This window comes from Apis dorsata, unplaced genomic scaffold, assembly GCF_000469605.1.
Source record: "Apis dorsata unplaced genomic scaffold, Apis dorsata 1.3 scaffold_197, whole genome shotgun sequence".
Taxonomy (NCBI): Eukaryota; Metazoa; Arthropoda; class Insecta; order Hymenoptera; family Apidae; genus Apis; species Apis dorsata.
The window spans coordinates 38,999-54,972 of record NW_006263481.1 but is presented as its reverse complement, the minus strand read 5'-3'; the positions used below and the strand labels follow the sequence as shown (position 1 = coordinate 54,972).

Here is a 15,974-nt window from a genome sequence, read left to right as displayed (position 1 = left end):
TTTTTTTTTTTTTTTTTTTTTTTTTTTTAAATTATTATATACCTCACACTAGAACACACTGCGAAAAGCTTCAAGCATGAGTAAAAGAGTACTATTAGGATCGTGTTCTTCATCATAAAATTTCGTCAACTGCCGATACGTTTTGATCAACCATTCTACCGGCTATTACGCATTTCAATTAACCTATTACTATGGTAGTTACGTGCAATCTATTTCAATTGCAAATATTGTCAAATATCTTCGGTTTGAAGAAGATAAGCAGTAGTCGTTGCTTTTCTTCAAATTGCGTAATGATTCAGCGATAGAAATTGTCAGCAGCAATAATTTGATCTTATATTTGACCTAAATTATCTTAAATCGTCGTAAAAATATATGTGCAAGAAATCTACGTATTTTTATATATAAAATAATTTTTCTGTATATGTATAGACCGCATATATATTTTATACGTATTTTGTATTTTTATTTAGAATATTTTGTAACCGATGATACAATCGAAGAAGATGAATTTATGTGAAAAAATAAATTGAAGATAAAATAAAATTTATTTATTAGAAGTTTCGTTTAAAAGATTCGAATAAAATAAATAAAATAAGAAAATTTTTCAAATTTTCAAACTAAAATTGGCTATTTTGTATTTGATTAGATAAGAATGAGCATGTAAAAATAAGCAAAAAAATATGGAATAAATTTTTTTCGCTTAAAAATTATTTTTCGAAAAAATTGAATTTGAAAATTTACTTTTAATTTTCCCAAATTATACGACTTTTTGATTATATGTATATTATGTACATATTCAAACTTTAAATTTTCTATCTTTTTAATTTTCTAAAAAACAAGGATTTATTCGATAAAATTTTATATATTTTTTGCTTATTTTTATGTGTAGAATAATCAATAGTTTATTCATATCTAATCGAGAAATAGTTAATTTTAATTATACTTGAAAAATTTTCAAATTTATTCGAAATATATATATATTTTATTTGAAAATAAAGCCTCGATTGAATAAATTTTATTTTATATTTTCAATTATTTTTTCAGATAAAATTATTTTTAATACGATTGTAGATAATACAGTTACAGAATATCCTAATGTAATGTATATACTTTATAGGATATATTTTTATATTTTTATATATTTTTATATTTTGATATATTTTTTTTATATCCTTTTATATTTTTTTTCCATTTTCTTAAAATATAACATTTTAAAAAATTAAATATGAAACGGAGTAATGTTATTTTTTATAAAATTTCTGTCAATATGTCAGCTTAAAGCAGTAAGTATTGTAAACAGTACGTATAATAGGTAAATATATCAAATTCTAGAAAAATTTTAATCCATTTTCTAGGATTATATTTTCCTAAATAGAAATTGTAATTTTCTGTCAAATTATATTCTCTAATCTAAAAATTTTTGTTGCAATGTATATAAAAAATACATAATTTAAAAAAAAAATCAATTTTCATATATATTTTTAAGAAAATATAAACAATATTAAAATATATTTTCCTTGAAACATTTATGTTTTATTTGAAACATTTTTCATTACAGAAAAAAACATCGACGTAAATCAAGATATGTAAGTCAGATAACTTCTATATAAAATAGATATACGACATGTAGAAATGCGTAACAAATTGCAAACTATATTTTATGAGGTTGTTGTCCTAGAAATGCATTAAAGTCGAGAATGTAATATCTATATTTTTTACATTAAAGATTAAAACATATTGTGATTTTAAAAGAAAAATAGTAAAAATGTCTAATTCATATTCTGTAACTTATTTGTGATCATGCATTGAAAGCATATATAGACAAGAAGAGGAAATTATAAGAGAAAGACAAAGATAGAAAATTGGAAAATCAGCGCCATCTCTAGAGTGTCGCAAATGAAACACAAGTATAGATAGAGACAGCAAATATTAGAACAAAGATAGAAACAGAATAAGATTTGACTATCAGCGCCATCTTTTGATTGCTTTTAGAAATATATTTTCAATATAGAGATAGCGCTAGTTTTTAATTTTAATTCTACTTTTTTCTGTTTTTAAAAAAACGTCTTTAGTATCTAAGAGATGGCGTTAAAAGTAAATTCAATAAATGTTTGCTCTATTTCTATCTTTCTCTTTATAAATATTTCATTTGCGGCACTCTAGAGATGGCGTTGATTCTCGAATTTTTACCATATCTCTGTCTTTTTCTCTCTCTATTTTTTTTTTATCTATATTTATATTTAATTTGTGACACTCTAAAATGGTGTTGATTCTCTTTTTATTTGTTTCTATCTTTCTTCTGCTATTTGCTTTTTTTATCCATAATTATTCTATAAAATTTATGTTTAAGATTTTGACAGATGTCAACTGACGAGACAAATATGAACTGATTTTCAAATATTTTGACAATTATATTTTTAATATGGAAAACAAATATATTCATATTGTTATTCATTTAACATTTCGTATAAAAAACAAAGCAATCGAAAGCTGGTGAGAAAAAATGAAAATAAATTACGATTTTCTTGATAATAAAATGTTTTTATTTTTTAAATAAAATTATAGATGTTTTGTTATCTGCATGTATTAATATTAATAATTATAATTGCATACTAATAATAAATATAACTAAATTTATAGACACAGAAATATTTGTTTCAATAAAATATTACAATCATCAAATTCCTGAATTTCAGGAGGTAAAGGAATAAAACCATTATGTGTTATAATTATAAGGTTTCATAGATTATTTGAAACCTGTTTGAATATCTGATAATATAATTTAATAAATCAGCATGTATATAAAACTGAAATCTTTTATCTAATTTCTTTATTTTTATTAAATAAAGATAAAATCTTTTTTTAATAACCATCACATAATTATTATTTTTATAATTCATACAATAAGATATTAATGGCCACCAATCACAATAAAATTAGAACAATTTTTCTTTTTAATAGTGGAAAATCTGATTAATTCTAAATAATTAATAAAAAAAATATTTTTTATATTCTTATAATCTTCAAATCGTTTTAGATATATCCATAAAACTTACCATAAAAGTTAAAGAAAGATTCCAATGATAACGAATTTTATCATACATAGTTTTCTGTTTAACATGTTTCTGAAATGTATCAAAAAAAGGAAAAGAAAAAAGTAGAGAGAGTGAGTGGCCGTTGAAAACAGGCGCGCTGCTCAACACACGTCAAAAGAGAGCTCGAGATTCCGATCTTCCGACTATTCACATCCCCGTTCTCCAGGATCTTATGAGAAAACAACGGTACCGACATCGCCATCATCCACATGTACGATTAGACGTCACAACGTCTAAAACTCGACCTCGATCGGCGACCTCGATGAGTCTTCCTCTCAATTTCCGGATTTCTTTGTATAGTTTGATTTGATATAAAACAAAACGATATATCATAATAAAAAAATCAATTATATAATGTCTGAGTATGAAATTTAAATTGATATCGAAATTTCTATTAATATGGATAATAATAATGATTTTAAAAAAGGCATGAAGGCAATGAAGAATTACATGAAGAAATATTATTCAATACTTCTATATTATTAAATTATTTAAATTTATATTTACGTATGTACATTATGATGTAACTTAAAAGAATTTCAAGAAATTGTATTAAAGTAATAACGAAAGATCTCTAGTATAGAAAATAATATTTAAAAGTAAAAGAATCGAAGTTGTGTAAAAGAAATATGATCTTTTAGAAATTGTAATTTGTGTCATGAACGATAACCGTTAAAAATCATTAATCATTTTTACACACTTTGTGTAAAAGTGTTGTATTTATTGACTTTGAAAGTTTTCTTCCTGGAAAAATTTTTACAAATAATATGTTATTGAATCATTTATTTTTAGATTATTTTACTTTCTGTTATAAGATTTTTTTATTTAATTTTTTAGATTATTCATATATGCATGCTGTGAATAACAAATATGTAAATATATACAACTATATATTAACTTGGCTTAAAACATAGTGAGTGCATTAAATGGTAGTGTCGATGCATGTCACTGTCATGTAAATTATGCCATCGTCGATGTTATACACCGTATCGAAAGATCGCAAGCTTCGAGATTTCATTTCTTATTCTTGAAGATCTTTGAAGTATCTTTGGATTCCAATATCAATATTGCGTAAATTTTTTATTTTTAAATTTATAAAAATATACAAATAAAATTTCTGCATCAATTTGTATAAGAAATATTTAATTATTCAATTGAATCAAATATCTATTAAATAATAATCATTTCAAAATCATTCATAAAGACATGCTTGAACTTTCTTAATTCGATTTAAATTTTTACGCCAAAATAAATCTGTGCCAAAATTATATAAAATATTATAATAAAATTTTGCTTAGGGAAACAATTCAAACATGGCGTAGGCGGAAGTATAAACAGCGACCGGTTACCCGACAAAAAGTCACATGTCTAGAAAGTCATGGTTGTGACCGTTTAGCTTGTCCCATTTATACTTCTCTCCTCGAACATAAAAGGCACACGTTTAAATATCTATACAAGATATTTTATATAAATATCTTCCATTTTTTTTTTTTTTGAAAATATCAATACCGTTAGCTAACAATAATATTTTTATATTCAAGGCTCTTAACAAAAAACGAAAACGCGATTGGTTGATAGGTAACGCACCCGTAGTGAAATCTCATTGGTTGGCAAAAAAATCTTTTGTTCAATTTCCTATCTTTTCTTAAAGATAATTTGAGAACTTTTTCGCGAATTGCATTGTCTTCATTAATTACAGAAATTTTTTCTAAATTTGAGCACCTTAACTTTTTATATGTTAAAATGCTATTGAATATGTAAGGTTATATTTCATCTATAAGGAAAACCTGCTGGATTATTTACAACTGAAGTATACAATTGTAATAACTGGTAAGATAATTATTCAGTGAGTGTTGTTAGAAAAAGTTAAGAATGTTATTTGAGAAACTTTCATTGGAATGATGCGATACGCGTGATTAGTTCCGCAATCGTGAAAACATAACATTAACAAGTCGGATTATGAAAACGTAAAAGATTGAAAGTTTGAAAATTTACAAAGTTAAAAATTTTTAATTTTAAATATATTTCGTAAAATTTTATAATATGTATTATAAGAAAAATTGAACATAAATTAATTACATTGTTTAAATAAATATATTCTCTTGAAGTTTACTGTATATTTTAAAAATTATTCTTTTTTTAAAACACAATCAAGTTTTGAAGGCGACTTACTTTAAAGGAAATTGAAATTCAATCGAATGGAATAGAAATGAATTGGAAAAGAATGGAATCTTATTACAAACATGTAATAGAACTACATACAATAGAGTCACTTGTATTATAACAAGCTTTTACATACATATAGTTCAAGAAAGCGTAACATGATCTTTAATTTTTTTTTGTATTACCTTTTACTGTTATATATAAATCCATGTTTAAATCGATGCTGCATTTTTTACAAAAATCTCTTTTCAGACTTTCCAACATTCGAATTATTCTATTTTGTAAAAATTTTAAAGATTTAATACAATATATAAAAAATTATAAAATATTGAACAAAATAAAAAATAACTTAATAACACAAAATAAAAATTTTATTTTTGTTCATATATACAAATTATATAAATTATATAATAAAAAACACATACAAATTTTTCTTGGTTTCATCAGTTCTTTTCTTGGTTTCTTTCTTTCATTGTATTTCCTGATTTTTATTCCATCAGACAAATTCCGTTTCATTACTTCCTCGTCAAACAATAAAACCATGCTTTTTTCTCAAATAATCTAATTATATGTAATAAAAATCGTGTTGAACAGAAATAATCAATCAAAGCCGAATCGATGAAACAGTTAAAGAAATATCATAATCATAAAGCGGATATGCGTTAATGAACTTTTATGAGTAAACAATTATTTGTTTATAACGTAATTTGTGCACTTTCATTCTTTGATGTCACAATTCGTATCTTTTTCTTACATCTATTAAATTTATGTACTTACGTGACATGAAAAAAGTGAAAATCTTAGTGTTTATACAAAATCTAATTTATTGGCTTTACTATAATCAATAGAATCAATAAATAACATGTAAAATTAAACAATTAATTAATTATTGAAGTATTGGATTCTTAAAAATTTCTTCTACTCTCTCATTGAAATCACGACATAGATAATTCATCTACGGATAGAAAATATATAACCAATATAAAATAATATATTATCCATAATATATAATAAATTGATATTTTTATAGTTTTAAGTTAAAATGCAGATATTTGTACCTATTTAAAATGGATAAAATGTAGAACAATCATAGAACAATCTGCAACACGTGTTAAATTAACACTTAAAAAATATTAGGTTATTTTTTTTTCTATGTATATATTTATACATAGAACCATTATAAATATTTGACTTTAAATTACGTATAAAATCAGAACAATTAGCAATATTATCACTTCGTAAGTACAAATATCATAAATTCTTAAATATATCTCTTTCGATTTCGTTGATACTCATCAAGGAACGACAATTAACCATGAAACTGTACGTTTCGTTGAATATAGAATCGACGTACTAAGCTCCCCTTAACGGTTTTATTGATTTCTATGATGGCGGCCGGTCGGCGCCTGCACCGTGCACGCTCGAGAAATCTGAAACGAATTTTTTCGTGTTTTCGTTCAAATACATCGATGAATTGTGCACAGTGACTTGGATTAATTTGAAATTTAATTAAATATACGTTACGTGAGTTTCTTTATTGAATTTGGACGATTATTCGTAGAAGATCGACGAAATGAAGGTTCAACGATAACCAACGATGTTCGTATGCTACGAGGTCCTTGACGCGAAACCACCACTGGTGTTCAAGTTTCTGATATGAATTTTGCGAATTTTGTGGCAGCTTAAAAAAAAAAGACGGTGAGTAATTTTCTGAAAAATAAAAATTTGGAGAGTTGGTCAAATTGAATTTGAACGAATAAGTTTAAGATTATTAGATGTCTATATGACAGGATCAGCAAAATGATAACACGTTATTTTTAAAAAATTATTTTGAATTATCCATGTTTTGAATGTTTCTTAGATTAAAATTGTACGCCGATTAGTTGTCCATTAATTTTAAAATAATAAGAAGAATAACCATAAAAGATATATTTTACATGAAGCAAAAATGGTTTTTAATCTTAAATTTTATGTTTGTGATATTAATTTTTGTGATATTAATTTATTTCCAAGTTTAAAAATAAAATATTGAATAATTAATAAAGCTCAATATTCTTTTACAATTTTTTAAAAGGTTAAAAATTTCGTATTTCCCTCGTGGCGCATGTCCCGACTATGATATTTTAAGAAATTCGCTGTACGAGAACAACGTGACGATTGAAATAATTATAAATCAAATATTTGATTAAATAGAGTAAATCTAGCGATGTTTTCATTCAATGATTTATGATAATATATGATTTATGATAATTTGTATTATACTTCTCACAATTATTTCAAATTACTCAAGAATGGTGATAATTTAAATTTAAAAAGTATACTAGAAAATAATTTTATACATTCGCTTTTATTATTATAAATATACATTATATTATTATATTTTATTATTATAGATTATTATATTATATTATTATAGATATAGTTAGATATATGTACGTAGCCTTTGAAATTTAAACTATACTAAATATTCAATATTCATCAAATTTTAAACATGATTTTTAGCTTTTGTACTTTCCTATTTTTAATAATGAACAAATAATGGCGAATTTGCTTAAAGATGGGGGTTAAACATTTATACAAGTATAAAAACAATTTTTTTCTTAACCAATAACCTTCACCTTCAAAAATTTTGCTTTACGTAAATCATATCGTGTGATTGAAGTTTACTGAATAAATAGTTACATCCGGTTCAGATAAAATATAAAAAGAAAAATGAAAAAACAGTTATAAAAATGTTTTATTCTAATGATATTTGATTTTTTTTAACTTACTTAAATTTTTTTAACTTATAATATATTTATTAAAAAAGAAAAATTATTTATTCATTTAAATATAAATTTTGTATTTAAAAATTGTGTTTTAATGTTTAAATCATACAAAATCAAAAAGCTTTAATTATAAACATTAGCGCTATCAAATAATACATGTTTCTTTTGCTTTAAGTAACTTTCGTTGTCCGATTGCTCAAATGGAAATACTATACTATAATTAGTTAGAAAAATCACAATCAGGATTAAATGTGCGAAGTAAACATATCCCACTGTTGTCGGGGAAATTTCACTTTCGTTGCTTCTTCAATCTCGATTGATTCTTGGTAAATCTACATGGAGAAATCAACTGATGAAAAAAAAAAAAAAGAAATCGACTTAAAAAAAAGCATAATAATTGATCAATTATATATTATAATATTAAATATTATGATATATTTAAATAAAATTTAATTATTTTTTATCACTAATCATAATTGACAAAACATACAGAGAAATTTTATTCAGTTATAATAAAATCCATAGATGTAATAAAATAAAAACAATATAATGAAAATATTCGTAAATCTTCTTCAATAAAATCTTATAATAATAATAAAACTAAAAGAATATATTAATTATATATAAATTTAACAAATTCAAAAAACAGATTAATACAATTATTATTATTATTTTTTCCTATGATCATTTACTTTAATAAATAATTGTAATCGTTAAACATAATAAAAAAAACATGAAAATTGTTAATACAATAATTCTTGCATGCTTTCTTGGATCTAGACATTGACCTCGAAAGTAAGGTGATCATGGTAAGTTCAAGCGACCAGAAGAAAGCGATGCAGTCTCCAATCTAGTCATGTGTCGATACAAATGATAATAATGACATTGAACATTGCAATGAAAACGTTCACTATAAATTTCTCGTCTTGCTTAATTCTTTATTTTTTACTTCACGCTTTTCGAATATTCATATTATTTTTTCTTCTCTCTTTATTTTTCTTTTACTCTATAGTATAGTATATATTTTTAATTGCAATCACAAATTTAACTTACATCGAATAACCAATTATTATTATTATTTGAAATTTTCGAATTTTTTTTTTTATAAATAATATCAATTTTTCAAGTCGAGTGAACAACAATAACAACAATAACAAAAACAAGATTTAAAAGTTCAAAGAGTATCGATAATTTCAATTGATTTATACGAGTATCTGTCTTACCTCGAAAGGAAGTGGTAACCACTCTCTATCTAACAACTTTTCCCTTCGTTTAGACAGAACATTCACCTGCAGTCAGCTATCGCAAGAATATGGAAAGCAATTTCACTGATTCAGCTATTTAGATCAAGTATCAGATACAACAATTTCAAATTACCCGCCTCAGAACAATTTTTCATTTGAAATTTTATACGTATTATGCTGACGAAAATAATAAATAAAAATATAAATGTCGACATAAACGATGATGAATTCAAAGTTTGTCGAACAATGTAAATTTAATCGTTTACGTAAATATGGAATATTAGTTTGATAAGACTAATAATGTAATAATTTATAATTAATATAAGGAATTTAAAAAATTAGAATATTTCAAATTTTTCATTGAAAATATTTTTTTAATCGGATACACTTGTGTTGAAATGAATATTTAAAATTTTTAAGAGTAAGCAATATTACTTTTGTTTTGTCATGAGTGCTGTTTTCATCAATTTTTGCAATGATTCTTAATTTCTGCATATTCATTATATATTTTATTCATTACATGATTTTACATGTATCTGTAAATCTGTAATTTATGAATGTTTGTGTTTATAAAAAATTACAATTTCAAATAAATATATTCTATTATAATATCAATTAAAGAGAAAATTTTTATATTCTTATATTCAAAATAAATAAAAATAAATTTTCTTTATAATTTTTTTAATCTCAATTTTTAAATTACACATATTCTTATTTCGTTTCGAGAAAGTAAAGATATCTGTATTCAAGAAGAATGCGCGAATAGAGAATGTATATTTTTTTTGTCAATTATATATAGTTATGAAAAAAAGTAAATATTTTAAGAATTAATATAAATATAAATCGAATATGAACTCATTGTAAAAAATTGTTCATATCTATTCATTATTATATATATATGTATAATGAAACATGCAATACAATATTTAAAATTGCTAATGAAAGAAAATTAATATTAAATTAAATTACTAAATTAAATATAGAAGAGAAACTAATCAGAATATATTCAATTATTATAACAATTGTTATAACAATTATTATAGATTATATATGAAAATAGTTGAAAATTAATGGTTATGATGAATGAACGAATATAATGTTGCAATTAGAATGGGCCCTGACGCATTGAATACGTTAAGATCCGAAAAATAATTTTTATCTTTATTCATATTATTGTTAATTTTTTTGTTTCAAAGGATCGAAGCTGTTGTACTTGCTAGAATATCTTACATGTTTACCTCAATACTATTATGCTTGACATATATGAAGATTAAAATCTTCTTACATTATCCATTATTCTATTTATATGTTTATTTTATTATATAATAATTATTATCACGTTTACTCGTCGACTAAGAAATCATGGACTTTAAATATTTTCGAAATGTTTCTTTAATTTTTTAATATTTGAGTATTAAGTATTTCTTTAATTAATAACAATTCTCTAATATTGTTCATTGATTAATCATCGAATGTAGTAAAACATCGTATACGTAAACATCGTATAAATATCGTATACATTTCATAATTTCAACAATGATGAAAAATGACGATTTTTAAACAATGAAATATTTACGATTGAATCTCGGAACGTTTGTAACACTTGACAAATATTTAATGAACATGATCAAATATTAACACTTCAGATTCATGTTTGACCAACATTTCGCAATATTCGTTTCCGCAATATATTTCGTATGATATGATCGTTCACAAATTTAAAGTGTGCCAGTAGGTACAGCATTAGGCCGCATTCCCACGGCATGCTCATTCTCACAAAGTTTGATTTAGGTCCAACACTGTTCTATGATAATGACCAATACGAGTTTATACGATTCTGATTAAGAAATTAGGATCTAACCTTTAAGTTTTACTCATTAAGTCGTAGCCTCGAGGAAATAGCGGAAACGACTAATTTACATTTACTGCATAATTTTGATGAATTTATAATTGTCATTAAACCGTGACAAAACGTAAAAGTGTATATCTAAAATGAAAAAATTTTTTTAATCGAGGATAAAGTTTATATGCCATAGAGTCTTAATATTTACTTATTCTTCATATTAATAGTATAGTGATATAAGTAAATGTGTTATCAGCCAGAACCAAATAGTTATGAAGCTAATATAAGCTATATATAAGCTAATATAAGCCAATGAATTTGATTTTTTATTAGTTCTTACAAAAAAAAAAAAAAATAGATACTGTGAACAAATCTATATTTATATAAAATACTACTAAAATACTAAGTAAAATATGGAAAGTTATATTCAAGTAAGGTCAAATGTCGCTGTCGAACCTATAGGTGAAATGTGGAATGCAGACAAGAGGTTAGAAATCATGAATGATTCTATAGTCTTCTATAGTTTGCAGCTACAAATATAAGATGGTAGTATAGTTTGGCCTCATAACTTACTTTAACACCTCGTATCTCACTCAGAAACTTATCATTGCAAATTAGCTTCAATATACAAATGTCAATTGACATTTTATCTATTAAAATATTTTAATTACAAAATTTTTAAATTTAAAATATTTGTACATGAATATAATTAAATAAATTAAAAAAATAAAAGATTTGCAAAATTTATTCTGGAATTTTTCTGCATTTTTCTTGTTTGTTATTTTAACATTAAGAGTCTATAGAAGTATGCAATTTATCTGACTTGACAGTAATAGATATCTATAGACATTATGATGCTTGACTAGGATTCATATCCATCTGATCCTGTGTGCAGAATAAGCACATAGTTCATAATACATAGTTGTAACACTTTTCAAGATATATGTTCTCAATTCATATTGAAAAAAAATGAATTTGTGAAATGGTTACATACTTTTTTCTAATAAAATATTAGTCTTAGAAAAATAGATCATATTATATATAACGAAGCAAATCATTTAATTATGCATTTATAAATAGATATACATATTATCTATACATAAGATAATTGAGATTTTATTTTATATAATATATAGTATAATATATTTAATATAATATAATAAATCTAATATAATATATCTATTATATAATAGAGATTAATGTTACTCTATTAATTTATTGACTATGTAAAAATTTCTTAACTTTCATTAAGAAATTGTCCATTCAAATATAAAAAAAATATATATGAATTTTGAAATCATATAAATTGTTTCATTCGAAAATTGCAACTTTAACGACAAGAATGACGCTTAAATTGCAAATTTTATAGGTTATAAAAATGCAAGCGTATGCAATTCGCGTAATATTGCATCAGTATCAGTCAATTTCACAAACAATCATTTTAATACGAGTTTGTCTTAATTATAAGATTGCTCGGTTGCAATCTAAAAGTAAAGCAAACTCAAAACTTATAACTTTCTACATTTTATTATATTAAACTTTCTATATTAAACTTTCAAGTTTTATAGAAAAAAAATGTTCATATTGAAGTTATGCAACAATCTTTACAAAATTTTTCAACTACATTATATTTTCTTATATATATATTTTTTTAAACATACGATATATATTAATATAAATTGTTAACAAAATTATATACAAAGAAAAGATTCATCAAGTATGATATGTAATTGAACAAAACATTATATTTTTGTTGCAGTAAAATATGCATAAAATGAACTATGACGATAGCTCGTAACTTTCTCTATTGCAATAAGATTTACGATATTACAAACACATAGTGCCAAAAAAAGTGCATAGGAAATAATTATGAAAGAAACAAAAATTCTTTTATATATATATATATATAAATAATATATATATATATATTTGTTATTTTATAATTTTTTCTATGTTATTATAATTATGATATATTATTATCGTTATATTTTTATAATTATTATAATTATGAAATATTAATTTGCATGCAGAATGTTAATTGGTTTTAATTTACTTAAAGTTATTACTTTCACTGTTCTTAATAACGAAGAGAGTTCTTTTTCAAAGAATAAGTATTCTGATTATTTAACATTTATTTTTACATTATAATATTTTTACATTATATTTTTACATTGAAATTACAAAGTTTTTCTTATATTTAACTATTAATTTTTGAAATGCAAAGAATATTCTAATTTTAAAAAATTATTTGAAATGATTAAAAAAAGAAACATTTTTTTAAAGAAAAAAATAATTTTTTATTTCTTAATTCAAATGCATTTTTAAAATTTAAGAGAAATATTTAGAGAAATTATTGTTATTAAATTAAGAATCGTTTAATTTGCAATATTTTTAGCAAACATTAATAAGTACATGTATTACTATTCTAATAAATATATATTCATATTAATTTTTGCACATGTACGATAATTATTACATAGTGATAATCTATACTGTCAATAATAACGATACTAGCTTCACCATAAACTATACATGTATATATACATGAATATAGAAGGAAAGATTAATTCGGATGAAAGTTTGCTCTGGGCAATTTGGGTTCTATTGATCTCATTTTATTCTCGATCTTCTTACAAATTTCCATCTGTTCTCATTAAGTTGGAAGCGATATAAGAATAATAATAATATTTATATATATATATATGTAACATTCATATTTTTAGAAATTTAAAGTGCAATACACTCTCGTATCAAAAAAATCTCTGGTTTTTTCTTATCATATTTAGCAATGAGAAAAAAAAATCAATAAAAATAAAAAAAACTCAACTTCCGTCAACGAGTATTTCCTTGACCGAGATATACTAAGGCGAATGGGAAAAAAAAGAAGTGCGAAGAAAAAAAAACTATAGGTTGAACTATACACGTATACGCCGACGAAAGTAACCGGTTGCGCTTTCTCCTTCTGCAGTCAGATTCCTGTATCTTTTTCTTCCTTACTTCCTCCGTATTCGAGTTTTATCGAAATGCAACGAAAGAAAGAACGAATCAACAACAATTACGATATTCACCGAACTATAAAGCATCCCGCGCTACGCAATATTCCTTTTGATCTCAGATGACACGAATGATTGAATGATCTTCAATTGTGCTTTCCTCTCTTTAAGTTTTGATCATTTCTTTATATTCGTTCTTTTAAGATTTCTTGAAATGAAATAGCAGTTATCGTTTATATTTATTATCTTACGCATCGCTTTAAGGGATGTATTATAATTTGAATATAGATAAAGATATAGATAATTGCACGTGTAACTTTTACATGTTACAATATAGGAAATAAAAATTATATGCATCTATATATACATATCGGTGACTATTCGTTAATTATAATAGAGGTTTAGTCTTGGAAAAAATTAATTTATAACTTCATTGGGCTACATACCTATATATCGATTATGCCGGTATATGCCTTGAAAAACATTCAGAACACTGCCCGTTAAATGTCCGAGAGATGAATCGAAACTGGTTTTCTCTTACTTCCGTCTACAGATTTCTTAAAAGAAGCACATGCTCTTTCTCCACTCGAATTCATTGACGATTCATCAGATTTGCAATACGATTTGATTATAACTCCAAATTCTTACTGCGCAAGAAATAGGTTTGTGTGTTGATAATTTTCGTGTTAAGCAAGATTCGAGTTTAGCAAATTCGAATTTATTTTCTTTCTTCTTGCTTTCTGGAGAAATTTATTTATTTTAACGTAAATCACCTTGAAACTAGTGTAGAATTTCTATTTGAATTTCTAATAATATTCAATTCTTAGTCATTGGTTATTTATATTGTAAGAATATTATCTCGAAATGAGTGTACAATTTATAAATGTTACGTTTCATTTCATGGTTCTCAAGTAATATTTATAGAAATAATAAAAATTTAAATGCATTTATAATATTTTATAAAAGAAGACTTCGCACAATGAATTGGATAGAATGCTCTATCAATAACTTTTCTTCGTTATTCTAATCAATCTATAAATTAATTTAGCAAATTAGCATGTTAGAAAATTGATTTTTCTAACTTTCAATATGTCAATATGATGTAATATATCTTTTCAATATTGGCGAACAAATGCAATTTATCAAAAAATTTCAGCCACGATCAACGCGCAATATTTTACGCAACGACATATGAACACGACACAGCGATTTAAACGACAAAACGATCAAGATCTAGAATCGAATTAATTTTGAATATTTGGAAATGTATTTTACGGTTAAAGGACCACTGACCTATTTTAATTTGTCGCCCCGAAGACAACTTTTATGCCTCGTATCGCTTTCTCTTAAATCCATATTTACATCCTCGCATCTGTCTGTGCTACCTTTCTTAAAAAATGTCGTAAAATAGCTTTGTGCATATTTCTATTGGTATTTAACGACTGTATAAAAATTCACGAACAATTTAAATATTCTATGAGAAAGAATATAATGGTAAGTAAATGGAATAAAAGTAAACTTTTCTTGATTTTAATTAAAGATATAATTGATTATTTAAAATTTATCTTATTGTTTTCTTGAAGATTATTTTTTCGTTTTCAATCTTCGAAAGAAAAAATACAATTAATATCTAATTAACATTGATTACTTCATTAAAATCGATGCCTTATTCAATCGGACTAACACGTATAATTATTAACACGTATTTCATCATCAAGCTCTTCCTCGAATTCCAATCTTTTCTAATAAAGAACAATTTTTACAAACGGATCCTATAATTTTAAACCGTCTCAATCTTACATTTTCTACTCATCTTATCTTTCTGTGTCTCTTCCTTTCCCTTTCTCTTGATCCAGATACCTCTCCAC

The 15,974-nt window shown here is 24.0% G+C and overlaps 2 protein-coding genes across 2 annotated transcripts in view; one reads left to right on the top strand and one right to left on the bottom strand.

Moving 5' to 3' along the window:
- LOC102679061 (glycine receptor subunit alpha-2) overlaps positions 1-116 on the bottom strand; it is a 6,832-nt gene extending 6,716 nt beyond the window's left edge. The window contains exon 1 of the mRNA XM_006614770.2: positions 43-116. Coding sequence (XP_006614833.1) covers positions 43-116 — 74 coding nt within the window. The remainder of the gene's footprint in view (positions 1-42) is intronic.
- A 6,492-nt stretch (positions 117-6,608) lies between these two features.
- LOC102678764 (elongation of very long chain fatty acids protein 4-like) overlaps positions 6,609-15,974 on the top strand; it is a 16,059-nt gene continuing 6,693 nt past the window's right edge. Inside the window, exon 1 of the mRNA XM_006614768.2 lies at positions 6,609-6,956. The gene's annotated coding sequence lies outside the window, so the exon portion shown is untranslated. The remainder of the gene's footprint in view (positions 6,957-15,974) is intronic.